General features: G+C 41.5%; 1 protein-coding gene across 15 annotated transcripts in view; it reads right to left on the reverse strand.

Moving 5' to 3' along the window:
- The window catches only part of RALGAPA1 (Ral GTPase activating protein catalytic subunit alpha 1), a 131,390-nt gene that overhangs the window by 44,536 nt on the left and 71,864 nt on the right, over positions 1-14,990 (reverse strand). For all 15 annotated transcript variants that reach the window (XR_015950508.1, XR_015950509.1, XR_015950506.1 and 12 more), the window contains 4 exons: positions 9,633-9,743; positions 6,417-6,485; positions 5,375-5,509; positions 4,219-4,402 (listed from right to left, as the gene is read on the reverse strand). Coding sequence is in view for 11 of the 15 variants with exons in the window: in XM_035109320.3 (XP_034965211.1) it covers positions 4,219-4,402; positions 5,375-5,509; positions 6,417-6,485; positions 9,633-9,743 (499 nt within the window). In the remaining 4 variants the exon portion in view is untranslated. The remainder of the gene's footprint in view (positions 1-4,218; positions 4,403-5,374; positions 5,510-6,416; positions 6,486-9,632; positions 9,744-14,990) is intronic.

Here is a 14,990-nt window from a genome sequence, read left to right on the forward strand (position 1 = left end):
AATGAGCGCAATTGTGCGGTAGTTGGAGCATTCTTTGGCACTGCCCTTCTTTGGAATTGGGATGTAGACCGATCTTCTCCAATCCTCTGCCCATTGCTGAGTTTTCCAAACTTGCTGGCATATTGGGTGTAGCACCTTAACAGCATCATCTTTTAAAATTTTAAATAGTTCAGCTGGAATATCATCACTTCCACTGGCCTTGTTATTAGCAGTCCTTTCTAAGGCCCATTTGACTTCACTCTCCAAGATGTCTGGCTCAAGGTCAGCAACCACACTACCTGGGGTACAGCAAACACTGTTAAGGGCTAAATGTTAAAAACCAGGGAGTAACTATCTCCGAGACTCTGGTTGACAGTGACACTGAGAGGCAGCTCAGTCACCCAACCCTCTTTTCCCCACACTGCTTAATTGCTCACTGTCTTCTCACTACATCTGCACTGGCATAGTGCTATTCATACCATTTACTCCTATGTATGACTGGCATCAGTTATAATAAGTTTCTATAACTTTTGGATTTTAAAAGTGCTTAAAGCCCATTAATATATGATGAAAATAAAGGTGCCAGGAGTCTTCCTCAGTGCTGGCTATTTAATTTTTTATAATTTTTATAATTTAAAGTTATAAAATATTACATTTTATGTAACATTAAAAATAACCGAGCACACTCAAAAAAAAGACAATCCCAACATACACAGCAGAAACACGCAAAAAATTACAGAAAGCAACACTGAAAGGCACCCAGTAAAAGAAAACAGGAGGGTAAAAACAGCATAGCCCTACACTTAGAATTCAGTTCTATGCCCATTTACTTGGGGATAAGGCCCATCAAGTTTAGAGACTTAATGGAGCAGCTCCCTGCATCTATTTGTGCTATCCAGAAAGCATGACAGCAGCACAACAAGCAGCACAACAACCCCTCCAAAGTGGCTCCTGCTTGCTGTTTATTTGGGCGCACTGGAGCACTCTGCACAGGTGGGGTTTCCTCAATAGCAGTGAAGTCCGCCACACCCCGTCCCTTCCAACGGAGGCTGGCAGATCTGGACAGGGTTGGGTGGACTGATACCTCCACCTTATCTAACCCACACCAATCAGGGGTTTGGATTGCTGTGCCTCTTCTGAGTAGACACCTGTTACATTTTTGCCATTAACCACCAGCAGACTCAAACTGCTTAATGAATCTTCTGCCATGCATGTATCATGAGTAGTATGATTTGATTTACTATCAGGTAGAATGACAGGCAGATGCAAAGTACGTATGTTCTTATTCACGTAGTTAAAAGGTAGCAAGGGCTCAAAAGCAGATGTGCACAAGCCTTTCTGTTAAAGAAGACTTGTGCATCTCTGAAGCTGGAGGACAATTCAAATGAAATGTACTTGCCAGTTTAGTAACTGACAATCTGCTATCCTTTCAAGGGTGGCTGAAATTTACTGCTTGAGGCAGCACGTTTCATGGTGGGACCAGCTCTGCTGCTGCTGTTCCATCCTTTTCGCTGATATTAACTCCTAGAGTTTCACATGTCTATCGCACCATGGGATTCAATATACCTGTTACTGGGTTTCAATGAGTTCTTAACAGTTATTCTTGGGTTTCAAGGCATACTCATCTGGAAGAAGCAACAGTATGCTTCACTTAGTACACCTACTAAAGCTCTTCCTTCTATTTGTCACCATGTCCACTTGCCCGTTTTGTAGAAAAACAGGGTAGCTGAAATTTCAGAGTAGTGCCTCTCAAAGCACTCTGCATTACAAGAGCTTTTGTCCTGGAACACTTTCTGCATAAGATAAAGCAGATACAGTACAAGCATCCAAGCCATAGCTGTCAAGTTTTCCCTTTTCTCATGAGGAAGCCTATTCAGCATAAGGGAATTTCCCTTAAGAAAGGGGAGAAGTTGACAGCTATGATCCAAGCATCAAGGAAAGTAGACAGACACAGGGAGGTGATGACAAATCCAAACTAGGATGCCTACTGCCTTGGATTCTTCAGCTTTAGTATCCTATAATGTACCTCAGTTTATTGGAAATGCAGCAAACTACCTTTCCATATGCCTGAAATCCGTACCAAAGCTCAGTCTCCTACAGGCAAGGAAGTGCTATATTGAAAAGAGAAATGAGACTGGATCTCTCTCTTTCATGACATCTTCTTCTATTACTGAATGTTGGAAATCCCAGTGGGCTTGCATCAACTGGGATGTCTTGGGACTGAGCTATCATAGAGTCAACAAGACATATATTGGACATCTGGGGTGTTGAACTGGTTCAAAGCCCTGTACCTAGCCACTATTGCCACATATCCAGGATGTGTTTCAGAATCATACATTTCTGTTGTCCAGCAATTGCAACAATTGATGCCCTGATGGACCCAGTAAATGGTCAGTCACACCAGGCAGCTACGGTAAAAATAAGGGTGGGGGGAGAAGGGCTGACCAGAAAGAGGGGAAAACAAAGAGCCAGGGCTCCATTGTGAGCCTCCAAACATCTAGGGTTGGGTCTTGCTTTCTGACATGATTTTAGCCCTGAGTACTTAAAGCTTTCTTTTCTCAATCACTCTTAAGAGTTTCAGGAACTACAGATTGATGGGGAATAGTGAAAAATACTTAGGTGATATCTAATATGAGACATACTCAGACGAGACCTATTGAAATCAATGGACTTGTGTAAGAAGTCTATTGATTTCAATGGGTGCGCTCTGAGCATGAGTAATGTTGGATATCATCCTTAATATTTAATACTGCTAAACCAGCACTAAAATCCATGGAACAGAAATCCATGGAACAGTAGCTCATTAATCTGACCCAATTTCCTTGAAAATTATTTTAAATGGAAAAAGTTAGACTACCTTATATAAAACAACACCACATACATAAATTTAGGACTTTAACAAGAAACCAGAAGCATTAGTCCTGTGGGGAAATGTACAAATGAAGGATAGCAATGCTAAGGTTTTGTGCATGAGACATTCATTTAAAGAGTGGGAGGGGGAGCTATTCAAGGTTGTCTTTTCAAATTGCCAGATTAAACAAATCACACAGCATTTGCTGCAAACCCATAATTACACATTATTATAGTATACAAAAGCAGAAAGGCACAAAAAGCTACTGCAATTCTCTACACTTGCAATGGAACATGTAGGGGAAGTTAATTTTGGCAAATACTTTAAATATTAGCTTTGCATAATATGTATAGGTGAAACTGTAATTAGGGCAGAATGAATCCTTCGATGTTTCTTTCATTCTGACCCTGCAGATGATTACTCTTTGCTAATAAGACCACAGCCATTTGACAAAAAGCCAACTACAGTACCTTGCTTCATTCTTCAGTAAATTTAATAATTACCGCTCCTCCTGCCAATAGTTCTCAAATCAGATTTGTTCAATCCAATACTGAGCTTATTAGAGGACAGCTCTGTGTTCAGAATTCTTTGGCCAAAAAAGTACTTGAAGATGATGAAGCATGCCTTAGACAAGGGCACAATGATTAGCCATTTTCTCCACATAAAAAAAACAGCACGGAGTCACTACAGACCACAAAATCACCTGCTGTTAGCACACAGCTGCTACAAAAAGGTTCTGCATTTATCTAGTCCTTAATGCCACTAAGGAAGCCTAAAGGGAACAGCTTAATACAGGAGGAGAATGACACTACACAGAATATTTGGTATCAGTATTAAAGCCTATCTTTTCCAAATTTCTGTCCGCCAGGACCATTTGATATTTGCTAAAAGAAAAAAAATTCAGCTTAAAACTTCTTGCAACCTTTATTTCAAGGTGCTATGTTTACTGAGGAAAAAAAATACTCCTAACATGGAAAGCTCTTCAGGAAACAATGAAGGTTCACAAAAAAACATTTCTTTACGAATATAAAACAAAATGTCAACTTTATATTAAATTGCTCTTATCGTAACTCAACTATTCTGTATCTGGTTGTTTGGGAAAGATTAAGATAATTCCTCTAAAACAAAAAAATATATACATAATGCTAGTTGTTTGCAATGTTGCACAGAGGGCAAAAGGACCCATTATTAAATGGATTTTTATGTACGTATTTTAGTAAACAGAGTTGCAATTGCTCAAAATTACACTTATTTATTCCACATTGATTTAGCACTATCTAGAGATTATAATGACATTAGATGCAATATAAAATCCACACTTCAGACACTTTAGTATTGGAAATCTACATTAATTGGTCAAAGGGAGGTGTTCATCAAGGCTAACAGACCTTCTGTGACTGGCTGGAGTTTTGAAGACCGTTCTGAATCTGGAGAATGTAATGGCTCTGGCTCCTTCAAACTTTCCAAATGCATAAAAGGATCATAATCAGAAGATGCCAAATCAGATAGGCTCACAGGAAAATATTTGGGGTTGCTGAAGCACTGAGATCCATAAACACACCCATGGAGGACCTAAGAATAAAAATGAAGTTTAACATAAAAGTATCAAGAAATCAATCAAACAAAAGAAATAAAAATAAACAGATTGGACACAGTAGTTAGTGTGAGATGCTTTGCTGGAAGTACAAAAACAAACATGGAAAGCTGTCATCAGTTTCATCTGAATGGGAGGAAAGGCCATAACAAACCTATAATATTCTTAGGAAGCCAAATTAAATACCCTGATAGGACCATGGAGGTCTTTTTAAATGCTCCAAATTTCTGTTTTTACTATGATGTTTCACAGGTCTGCCATTAGATGTAATTTAAAATACACACTTTAAAAAGACATTTCACTATTGTGATATGTACTATAGGTACTGACAATTATTCTACCCCAATTGCATGTGCTTAGATTTTCAAAATGCTCTTCATAAACAGAGATATGAAGCCCACATGCAGCCACTTCTCTCCTCCCTTTGTGCAAGTAAGTGAACAAACCATCTCCCATTAAGTAAGTGAACAAACCATCTCCCATTAATTCCAAAGTGGGATACTATATTCAACAGCTTCTAAACAAACAAGGATATGAAGTCAACAATAAACCATGGTTTGTTAGGGAGCCATTAACCATAGTTTCCCAGTTCAGACTTCCCCCTGGTTTGTATGAAGAGAGGAACAAGGCTGCAGTATGCAGTTACATACGGAATGGTCATCTGATTATGACCACTGAGGGAAATTTTACTGTTTATCTGAAGTGCTCTTTTTCATATTCAAACCCTTTCATGGCTAGGAGGTTGGTTCTTGGAAGGATTGTCTTTTTATGTGACAGTCTTCTGAAGCTGCATATCTGTTTGGTATTGTTAATCTGTTTTGCTTGCTTCTTCCAACCCTTTTATTCTTCTTACGTTGTTAGTAAAAACTTTAAAGATTAAATAAATAGTAACACACCTACACCATAAATCAAAGCAGGGGAAAGGGGGGGGGGAGAGCAGCAGCAGGTACCTTATATATGCAATTGAGAACAGATTTTTCCATTTTATCATTTTCAGATCCTGAAGTGTGAACAGGTTGCAACAGTGTCTTTAAAGGCAATGCCATTATCCAGTCCAACAGACAGAGAAGTAGAGAGACCACCAGCTGCAACAGAAGGATTTCTAAATTACAGCTAACCATAAAGAGCATAGCTGCCAAGTCTCCCGTATTCCCCGGGAAACCCCCGTTTTTCCAGCTGTCCCCAGCCGGAAAAACGGATTTTTTTGTTTTTCCCCGGTTTATTCTGACGCGGCGGCCATTTTGGAACTGGGCGGAGCATGCTCAGAAGCTACTTTTGATGCTGCTTTGCCCAGTTCCAAAATGGCTGCAGCGTGACTTCTGGTGCGGTGGCCATTTTGGAACAGGGCAGAGCAGCATCAAAAGTAGCTTCTGAGCATGCTCCGCCCAGTTCCAAAAAGGCAGCAGCGCTACTTCCGGTCTGCCACTTCTGGTCCAGTCCCTTATTTCTCAGACCGGAACTTGGCAGCTATGATAAAGAGGAATCCGCTTACTCTCTGTTTTCCTCCTTCCTTTCTTAGTCTCAGCATTAATCTAGCTCAATAGTAGCACAGTACTTTGTATATTATGTCCAACTGTTTTGGGGGGGGGGCATATACGCCAAACGTACATGGCATGAACACACTAAAACGTCATCTATTTGAGTGTCATTAGGAGAGTTCAGCACAACACTTTTAACTTTGAATGGAAGGCTACCTAATACTTTGCTAGACAAAGAAGAAACACAGATACATTATGTGGCAGTCTGTATATGTTTTGAACACTAAAAAAAAAGGTTATAGTTTCTTGCAGGAACCAGTCACTTCAATGAGTCTTTATAACTATTGGATGGTATCCACACTATACATGAGCAGAAAACTCCAGCAATAGGCCATCCCACTCCATTCTCTCAACTACAGCCCTTGAAAACCCTGGATACAATCCACTTTCTATTGTAAAGAAAACAAATGGCTGGGACCAGCGATATACTTAAGAAAGATGACATAATTCATACCCTCTTGTCCTGTTCATAAGAAGAAGCTTCTGTACTGGGCAAGAGATGAGTGATGGTTGCTATCAGGATCTATGGGAAATACATAAATATTTGCTGTAACATTTCTATCATTTTTAGACTTTAAATAAACCCTTTAATCCATTGGCAGGCATAAACAGTTTTTGGTAGTTTTTTTTAAGTCTTTGTATTTTAAAACTTTTTCTTAGGTTTTCAAGAATACCGGTACATACATAAGCAGAGGAAGTTATGTACTGAATAAAATAAACTGATACAATTGCATTACACTGTTATACTTCCCTCCACAAACAAACATACCCAGAACCACTATAATAAACAGACAGACAAACTAATTGAAACAGAACTAACCCCGTCCCCTGCAACCAACACTTTGGTTCCAAGTGTCATGAGAATGTCCCATTACTCTTCAGAGTAGTGTAGCAAAGAAATAATGATATACATACAATGAATACATACCAAAACATATTAAATCTATCAAAATAACAGTTTACTTCAAGATGTTTAAATCCTCCTATGAAGTCATTTGCCTTTTGATCACTATATCGGGTCACTATATTTAAATACATTTCCACATTAAGAACAGAAGAATGTGAGAACCCTGATGGTTCAAACTCAAAGCCTACTGATATAGTCCAGTTATCTGTTTCCTACACTGGCCAACCAGTTGGTCTGCAGAGACATAAGGCCTTGACCAAAATGGAGGTAGAACACACCTGCCATGACTAGTAACCACTGATAAGTCATGGCATCCCTGAATTTGTCTAACAGTTGCTGGCCATCAATACATTTTGTGGAAGTGACTTCCACTTGCACTGTGTACTTCCTTTTGTCTATCCTGAACCCCCCAGAATACAGCTTCACTGGATGACCCTGGGATCCAGTATCAAGATGAGAAAGTTTCACCTTCATTATACTACCCATAATTTTACACATCGGTCTATTCCCACTTTTCATTTTAGTTTACTGGGGTATAGAAAATGTCTATTGTGTAGGGATTTATGATGGCTGTCCTTGCAAGTAAATTAATCAATGCAAATTGTTATTTTTCAGCTGTTATACTTATTACATTAGTACAGACAAGGCAACAGTGTTTGTTCCAATTCAGAGTGTTCCCACTCCACCATCACTTAGCTAGTCATTTGTTAAGCTCTTTGAAGTCTTAGGCTGCAGTTGTGAAGCTGCTTAAGAGCCTGAGTAATTCCAGAATCGAAGCCTTTAATAGTTGCTGCTATCAGTACTGGCAGAATTGATCTTTAACCACATTTGCTCAGAAGTCAGTTCCCTTGATTTTAGCATGCACTTAGAATTGGTGTTTGCTTTATTTTATTGCCTTCAATTGCTTGGAGCAAAATCCGTTGCACTTCACTGAAATATATTGAAATATTCCTTTCTCATGCATGTTATTGTGCCCAAACATATTTATCTGTTTCTACCAGTGAGATACTTTATTTTTCAAAAAAAAAATTGCATTCTGTTATGGCACCTGCTTCATATTTCTCTTTTGGGTGAGATTTAAAATGTGAGGCCATTAGAGTAGGTGGCCGTAACAGTGTGTTTCTTATCATTTATTTATAAAATTTATACACTGCTTGATTGTAACAAACAAAGAAACCTCAAAGCACTTTACAAATATATATATATATATATATATATATATATATATATATATATATATTTAAATCAAGCAGCCCCCCCCCCCCAAATCAAGTAAATAAAAATGCTTAACTAAAAGTAGAAATTGTAGAAAGATTTTGGCAGATTTTTCTGCGCACTTGGGGGCAAAAGAGAGTAATTTAAAACAACTGTTGTTGAGACATTTCATTCCAAATCTGCTAGACTAAAGGCAGACAGAGGATGGTGACAGGTGGGTGTCCTGCCTACCCCCAACGTAAATCCTGGCTGCACCCACACTGGCAGGCTGCATAGTAGCTGAGCCTGCTATTCTCCGTGTGCACCAACAGTTACGTTAAGAAAAACTATTCCATGCCCCATCAAATTGATCAGGATTTAAATATGATAATGTAGGGCACAGACATTGGATTGAGGCCATATTGCTTAGCATCTATTTAGGTTTTCCTGGAAGGAGCTCTATGTTATTAGTATTCAAAGTGGCAATGAGGATACAGGAAGTGCTGATGAATATACAGAAAGAGTGATTTAAGGAAGCCAAAGAGCCAAACAAAACTGCTTATGAAAAGGGAGATTGAACACAAATATACCATTTAGGTGTTCACATGTTCATTCCCAAAGCTTCGGTGCTGATAAGAACAACTTTTACAAGATGATAACATTTGTTGTTTGTTGTTTAGTCGTTTAGTCGTGTCCGACCCTTCGTGACCCCATAGACCATAGCACGCCAGGCACTCCTGTCTTCCACCGCCTCCCGCAGTTTGGTCAAACTCATGTTTACCCCAGGAAATAAACTGCCTGATTAGGCCACCAAAACGGACTTTGGACATGCCTGCTCTAGGAGATCTGGATAGAAAGGATCTGTTACTTCTTGTCTGATACTTCAAGATTGTGGAATTGCCTTTAGAAAGAAGACACAATGTGCTACTGGTTATCCTGCAGCAACATTGCACCCTAGGGCAGAATTACATGTTGCATATAGTTCTGTGGTCTCTCCTCTCCTGTGGTTTCCACCAACTGGTATTCTGAAGGATACTGGCACCGTCTGTGGAGGTAGGTTACATTTCAATAATATATACTGTACAGCGGTACCGCAGGTTAAGAAGTTAATTCGTTCTAGAGGTTCGTTCTTAACCTGAAACCGTTCTTAACCTGAAACCGTTCTTAACCTGAGGTACCACTTTAGCAAATGGGGTCTCCCGCTGCCGCGCGATTTCTGTTCTCATCCTGAAGCAAAGTTCTTAACCCGAGGTACTATTTCTGGGTTAGCGTAGTCTGTAATCTGAAGCGTCTGTAACCTGAAACGCCTGTAACCCGAGGTACCACTGTATAATAAAGTTAAATCTTGTTTCATTTCATTCCTTTAGCTTTCCCCCCACATTTACCATCACCTACACTCCAAATGAAGAATTATAAACAAAACACCCCTCATTTGGGTGTTTTCGGACAACTGAAAATCTGCATGGCAAAAAAACCTGACTTTGACCATTTGAAAAATATTTTACTTCATATTTCTAAAGCGAGGATTATAAAGCTAAAGTTCCATTTTTTCTTCATGTTTATACTTACCTGAATAATTTTTAATGGTGAATCTGCTTGGTACATTTGTAGCCTCTGTACATAATGAATCAGCATATTAAGCATATTGCAAGCAACATGTGCAACCGTTTTATTTGGAAACTGTAGAAAAACAGAAAAAGTTATAAATGCATGGACTTCAGTATTAGCACACATCATGTGATGGACTAGCATCTCATGACTGTTACACATTCGGAGGAGAATTACACACACTCAAAGCATTTTTTTTATTAAAAAACCCCCAGACTTTTGTCAAGGAAGCAGCACAGCTTTAAATCTGAAACAGATTACTTTACTTGGATCAAAAACCTTAATAAAAAAAAACCCAAATACAGTCAACAATTGTGGATTGCAAACAACCAGCAAAAGGTCTGAGGTTTGTGCTGAAAAACAACAGATTTATTTGAATGAACATGTTGTATTTGCATGTGTTGTGCCAAGATTAAAGGTAAAGGTACTCCTGACCATTAGGTCTAGTTGCGGATGACTCTGGGGTTGCGGTGCTCATCTCGCTCTATAGGCCAAGGGAGCCGGCGTACAGCTTTTGGGTCATGTGGCCAGCATGACCATGCCGCTTCTAGTGCACCACAGCAGTGCACGATTCTGGCGAACCAGAGCAGCCCACGGAAACGCCGTTTACCTTCCCGCCAGAGCGGTACCTATTTATCTACTTGCACTTGACGTGCTTTCGAACTGCTAGACGGGCAGGAGCTGGGACCCAGCAATGGGAGCTCACCCTGTCGCAGGGATTTGAACCGCCAACCTTCTGATCAGCAAGCCCTAGGCTCTGTGGTTTAGACCACAGCGCCACCCACGTATCTCTGTGTCAAGATTAGTATTTCCACCCCCCCCCCAAAAAAACACCAAACCACCATGTTATGTGGCCGAATTTTATACAAAATCTGCAAAATGTAAAATATGATATAAATTAAAAAATTAACAAGTGTGGTCACAATATTTTGTTCTTTAATTGTGTAAATATGCCATATAATGGAAAACACAGGAGCTCTCGGGCATGGTACGCAAAGTGTATTTTTAATGCATATGACTGCAGGGCCACTTTTTCATGTCTTTGCAAACATGAGATTTGTTGCTGGCCATAGCCAGCACCCCTGAGGGATAGCTCAGTTGGTAGAGCATGAGTCTCTTAACGTGGGTTCAATCCCCATGTTTGGTGAAAGATTCCTGCATTGCAGGGAGTTAGGCTAGATGAACCTTGTTGTCCCTTCCAGTTCTATGGTTCTATGATTCTATGAACTTACGCTTGGGCTTGTGTAGACATTAATGGCCTCATTCACATGTCATATGAAACCACAGTTTGTGCACTGCGTCCTCCTTTTTCCTACTCCTGCACACCAGGGAGCAGTTCAGAAGCTGTTGCTTCTGCTTAACCATAATTTGTCCTAGTTACAGGTAGGTAGCCGTGTTGGTCTGAGTCGAAGCAAAATAAAAAAATTCCTTCAGTAGCACCTTAAAGACCAACTAAGTTTATATTTTGGTATAAACTTAGCAAAAGTTTATTACCAAAATATAAACTTACCAAAATATAAACTTAGTTGGTCTTTAAGGTGCTACTGAAGGAATTTTTATAATTTGTCCTATTCAACTAGACTGAAAAAGTAGGGTTAACATAAACTATGGCTAGCTGAAACAATCATAGTTAAGGTTAATCGTGGTTCTGGGCCTAGATGACATGACTAGCTATGATTGACCAAACTAAACATATTCCAGCTGTGTGAAAGAAGGGGAAGCTCACTACAGAGAGTTCCTGCTCACTTCTGTTGCACTAAACTATGGTTACACGTGGTGTGAAAACACTGCCATGGAATGAAATGGCCTTAAGTCCCCCCCCCCTCCATGGTTCTGCTGAATTTGTGAAATAGCTAAGGTAGAATTTTACTCAGGGATTTTTTTTTTAATCTATAGCTTTTGTATTGTGAACATTTCACGTTGGAGATGGCAGCAAAGGGTGATGATTAAATACTGTGGAAACTTGCTGTAAAAAAACACACCCATGCAACTTCCACCTCTTTCTGAGTTGTAAGACCATAACTGGCATCGTAAGTGCCATGCTGAAGCACTTGTCTTAACGACAAAGCCTCTTATGATCTGCCAGGGGATACTGAGGAAGTGGTAAAGCAGAATGCAGCAGGCAGAATACACATTGTCTGCTGTCTGCCTGAGGGCTTGGGTGGCTTCCAACTTATTATGATGAACATCAAAGAAAAATTCAGACACTCCAACAAATCAAATGCAGATAGCTGGAGGTGTTCTTTGAAAACAGGCTTTACAAAAAAGCCAGACCCTGTACATGACAGACAATAAGCGAAGTAGTTGGAAATGTTCTATTGTTGGATTTATAGGTAAGTACCACAAATAGTAAAAGGGACGCAGGTGGCACTGTGGGTTAAACCACTGAGCCTAGAGCTTGCCAATCAGAAGGTCGGCGGTTCGAATCCCCACAACGGAGTGAGCTTCCGTTGCTCGGTTCCTGCTCTTGCCAACCTAGCAGTTCGAAAGCACATCAAAGTGCAAGTAGATAAATAGGTACCGCTCCGGCGGGAAGGTAAACGGCGTTTCCGTGCGCTGTTCTCGTTTGCCAGAAGTGGCTCAGTCATACTGGCCACATGACCCAGAAGCTGTACGCCGGCTCCCTTGGCCAATAACGTGAGATGAGCGCCGCAACCCCAGAGTTGTCTGCGACTGGACCTAACGGTCAGGAGTATCTTTACCTTTACCACAAATATGGACCTTGGAAGCAGACTTACATACACAAATTGTCAGCAATTACATGCCACCAATTTGTGGGAAGGATGTTTCATTCTGTGGGAAGCTCAAACTGCATGCAAGAGGCAAATGTATTTTCTGGTAACAAACAGTAGCAACATTTACTATGTTACTTATATGCTCTGAATTTAATAGCTACTCCTTTGCACAAAAATATTCAGGAATTATTCAAGGCAAATATTATCAGGTTAAGCAATAATTTTATTTTATGGAAATGATTCTCATTCAGAAAAAAGAGGGGGCAGATTTGAAGTACCCAAGAACTGCCTAAAACAGGGTTTCTCAAGCTTTCTACCCCAGGGTCAACTGAGATGGTTGAAAACTACAAAGGCCCATCAATCACAAAATAGTGGCAGATGCAAGTAGTATGACATAATTAGCTGGCAATTACTTGTTATAAGAATTTTTAGGTCTTAAAGGTAAAGGTAAAGGGACCCCTGACCATTAGGTCCAGTCGTGACCGACTCTGGGGTTGCGCGCTCATCTCGCATTATTGGCCGAGGGAGCCGGCGTATAGCTTCCAGGTCATGTGGCCAGCATGACAAAGCCGCTTCTGGCAAACCAGAGCAGCACATGGAAACGCTGTTTACCTTCCCGCTGTAGCGGTTCCTATTTATCTACTTGCATTTTGACATGGTTTCGAACTGCTAGGTTGGCAGGTCTTATATATTTATAATAAATGTTCATAAATGTAACAAGCAAACACACACCATATATAAATATATAAACCACATGTCTAAAATGCACAGGAAAAGTCCTAAAGCCATTCTGACTCTTTCAGTCACCTCAAATATTTCTCTACAAGGTCGAAGGAAATGCAGAAACCTCCCCATTGCGGGCACACGTGCTAAACTCTGTCTGTAGCGCCTGCCCTTTCCCCCAAAGAATGAGACAAGAGACCAGAGTATGGGTTCAAATTGGACACAACTTTACTGAGCCTCAGAAGTGGGAAACTTGGCATATGTCTTGGCAGGGAAGCCTCTCAGCCCGTCTGGCTGAGGATATGCAGGCTGATGAGGTGCAGTGGGAGGGGACTGTAAAGCACAAACTTACACAGCATGCCCTTCCACTAACCTCATCCCGTGAGTTTGACCTACATGCCGCTGCTCTAGGGCCGGGGACTCCTGGTTTTGCCCTTTAACAGGCCCTGCAAGCGTCACCGCATGGGAAGGGAGCATGAATGCACCCCCCCCACACACACACAACTTGATGATAGACTAAAGGATACATTGCCAAGGCCTAAAACTGCCACCCGAGGCCCCTAAGGGCCTCGTCGCCAAGAGTCCCACAACTGAGAAACATTCACCCATGCTCTGCCATCAAACCTTGCTGTCTACCTAGTCCCTGAGGACTTGCCGCAAGTCGTGCAGCCAGAGGTCATTACCAAATGGTGTCAGGTGCACTCCATCCGCCCTGAATATGCCGGCTGCATCTGCCCTGATGGTGGGGTGTGGGATAGAGAACCCGCCAATCAGCCGCATGGGATTTCGCATGACCCTGTTGATTTTTTCCACCACATAATTGATGCGAGAGGGATTGGAAACCCCTCTCCAGTGCAGGCAGGGGAGGAGATTGGACCAGCCGTTGGTCATTGCTGGGTACAAGGCAATGCCTTTTTGTTCAACTAGATCATTTCCCCCCAGGTGCAAAATCAAGACTCTCGGGGGGCCATGCGCTGCTGCGGCATTACTCAGCATGGGCATCAAGCCCAGCCAATGCATGCCCCAGTGGCCCATCCAATAAATGCGTACCTTGGGGTGAATGTTAAGGTTAGGACCCCCATTGTGTGACCAGGCATGCTCCGCTGCCCAATGGGCAATGCTGTGCCCCACAATCCAGATCTTCCTGGAGAGAAGAAACCATGTGAGGCCTGGCTGAAAGGCTCAGCCTCTTTTCTTTGGCCTTAAGCTCCTCCCTGGCCGAGGGTGGGTTGAAGGCCAACCTAAGGAGGTGGGAGGCACCTGTCCAGGTAAGCCCCCACTTGGTGCCGCAAACCCCGCCCACCTGTGGTGAAGGGAGGGTGGAAACTGTCTCTGTCCTCACAAATCCTGCCTCAATGGCACATTTAAGGTGTGAACAGGGTGAGCCTGTGACCTGGCTCAGGAATTAAGTATTATCATTACAAAAGAATGGCCAGGCTCCTAGATAATCCAGTCAAGTGACCATTAACAGGTAACCTGGCAGACAGGGTAAAAACAACGCACTCAGATTTCTGTTGTAGATCGCCTTTTCTGTAATGTAGGTATGATGTATCTGGGAGGTGGTCTTGGGCTACACCCCTTCTGTGATGTAAGTATGATGTTTCTGGGGGTGGTCTTGGACTCCAGAGCAGGCAATTTAAAATGTCTATGTAAGGGCGGGCACACCTTTGTTCTGGGTCCTCCTCCTCTTTCCTGCGTGTGGGAGAGCACCCTGTTGCAACAGTTAATAAAGATCAGGCTTTCTGGCTGTTTTGCTTCCCAATATTCTCTGGTTGGTCTATGTTATTTTCTCCTAATGATAGAGAACCTACAAAATGACTCTATATGGGCTCTTGGGTACCCCATAAGGGGAAAGGAGCAG

Source organism: Zootoca vivipara, chromosome 1 (assembly GCF_965207765.1).
Source record: "Zootoca vivipara chromosome 1, rZooViv2.hap1.1, whole genome shotgun sequence".
NCBI classification, from domain to species: Eukaryota; Metazoa; Chordata; class Lepidosauria; order Squamata; family Lacertidae; genus Zootoca; species Zootoca vivipara.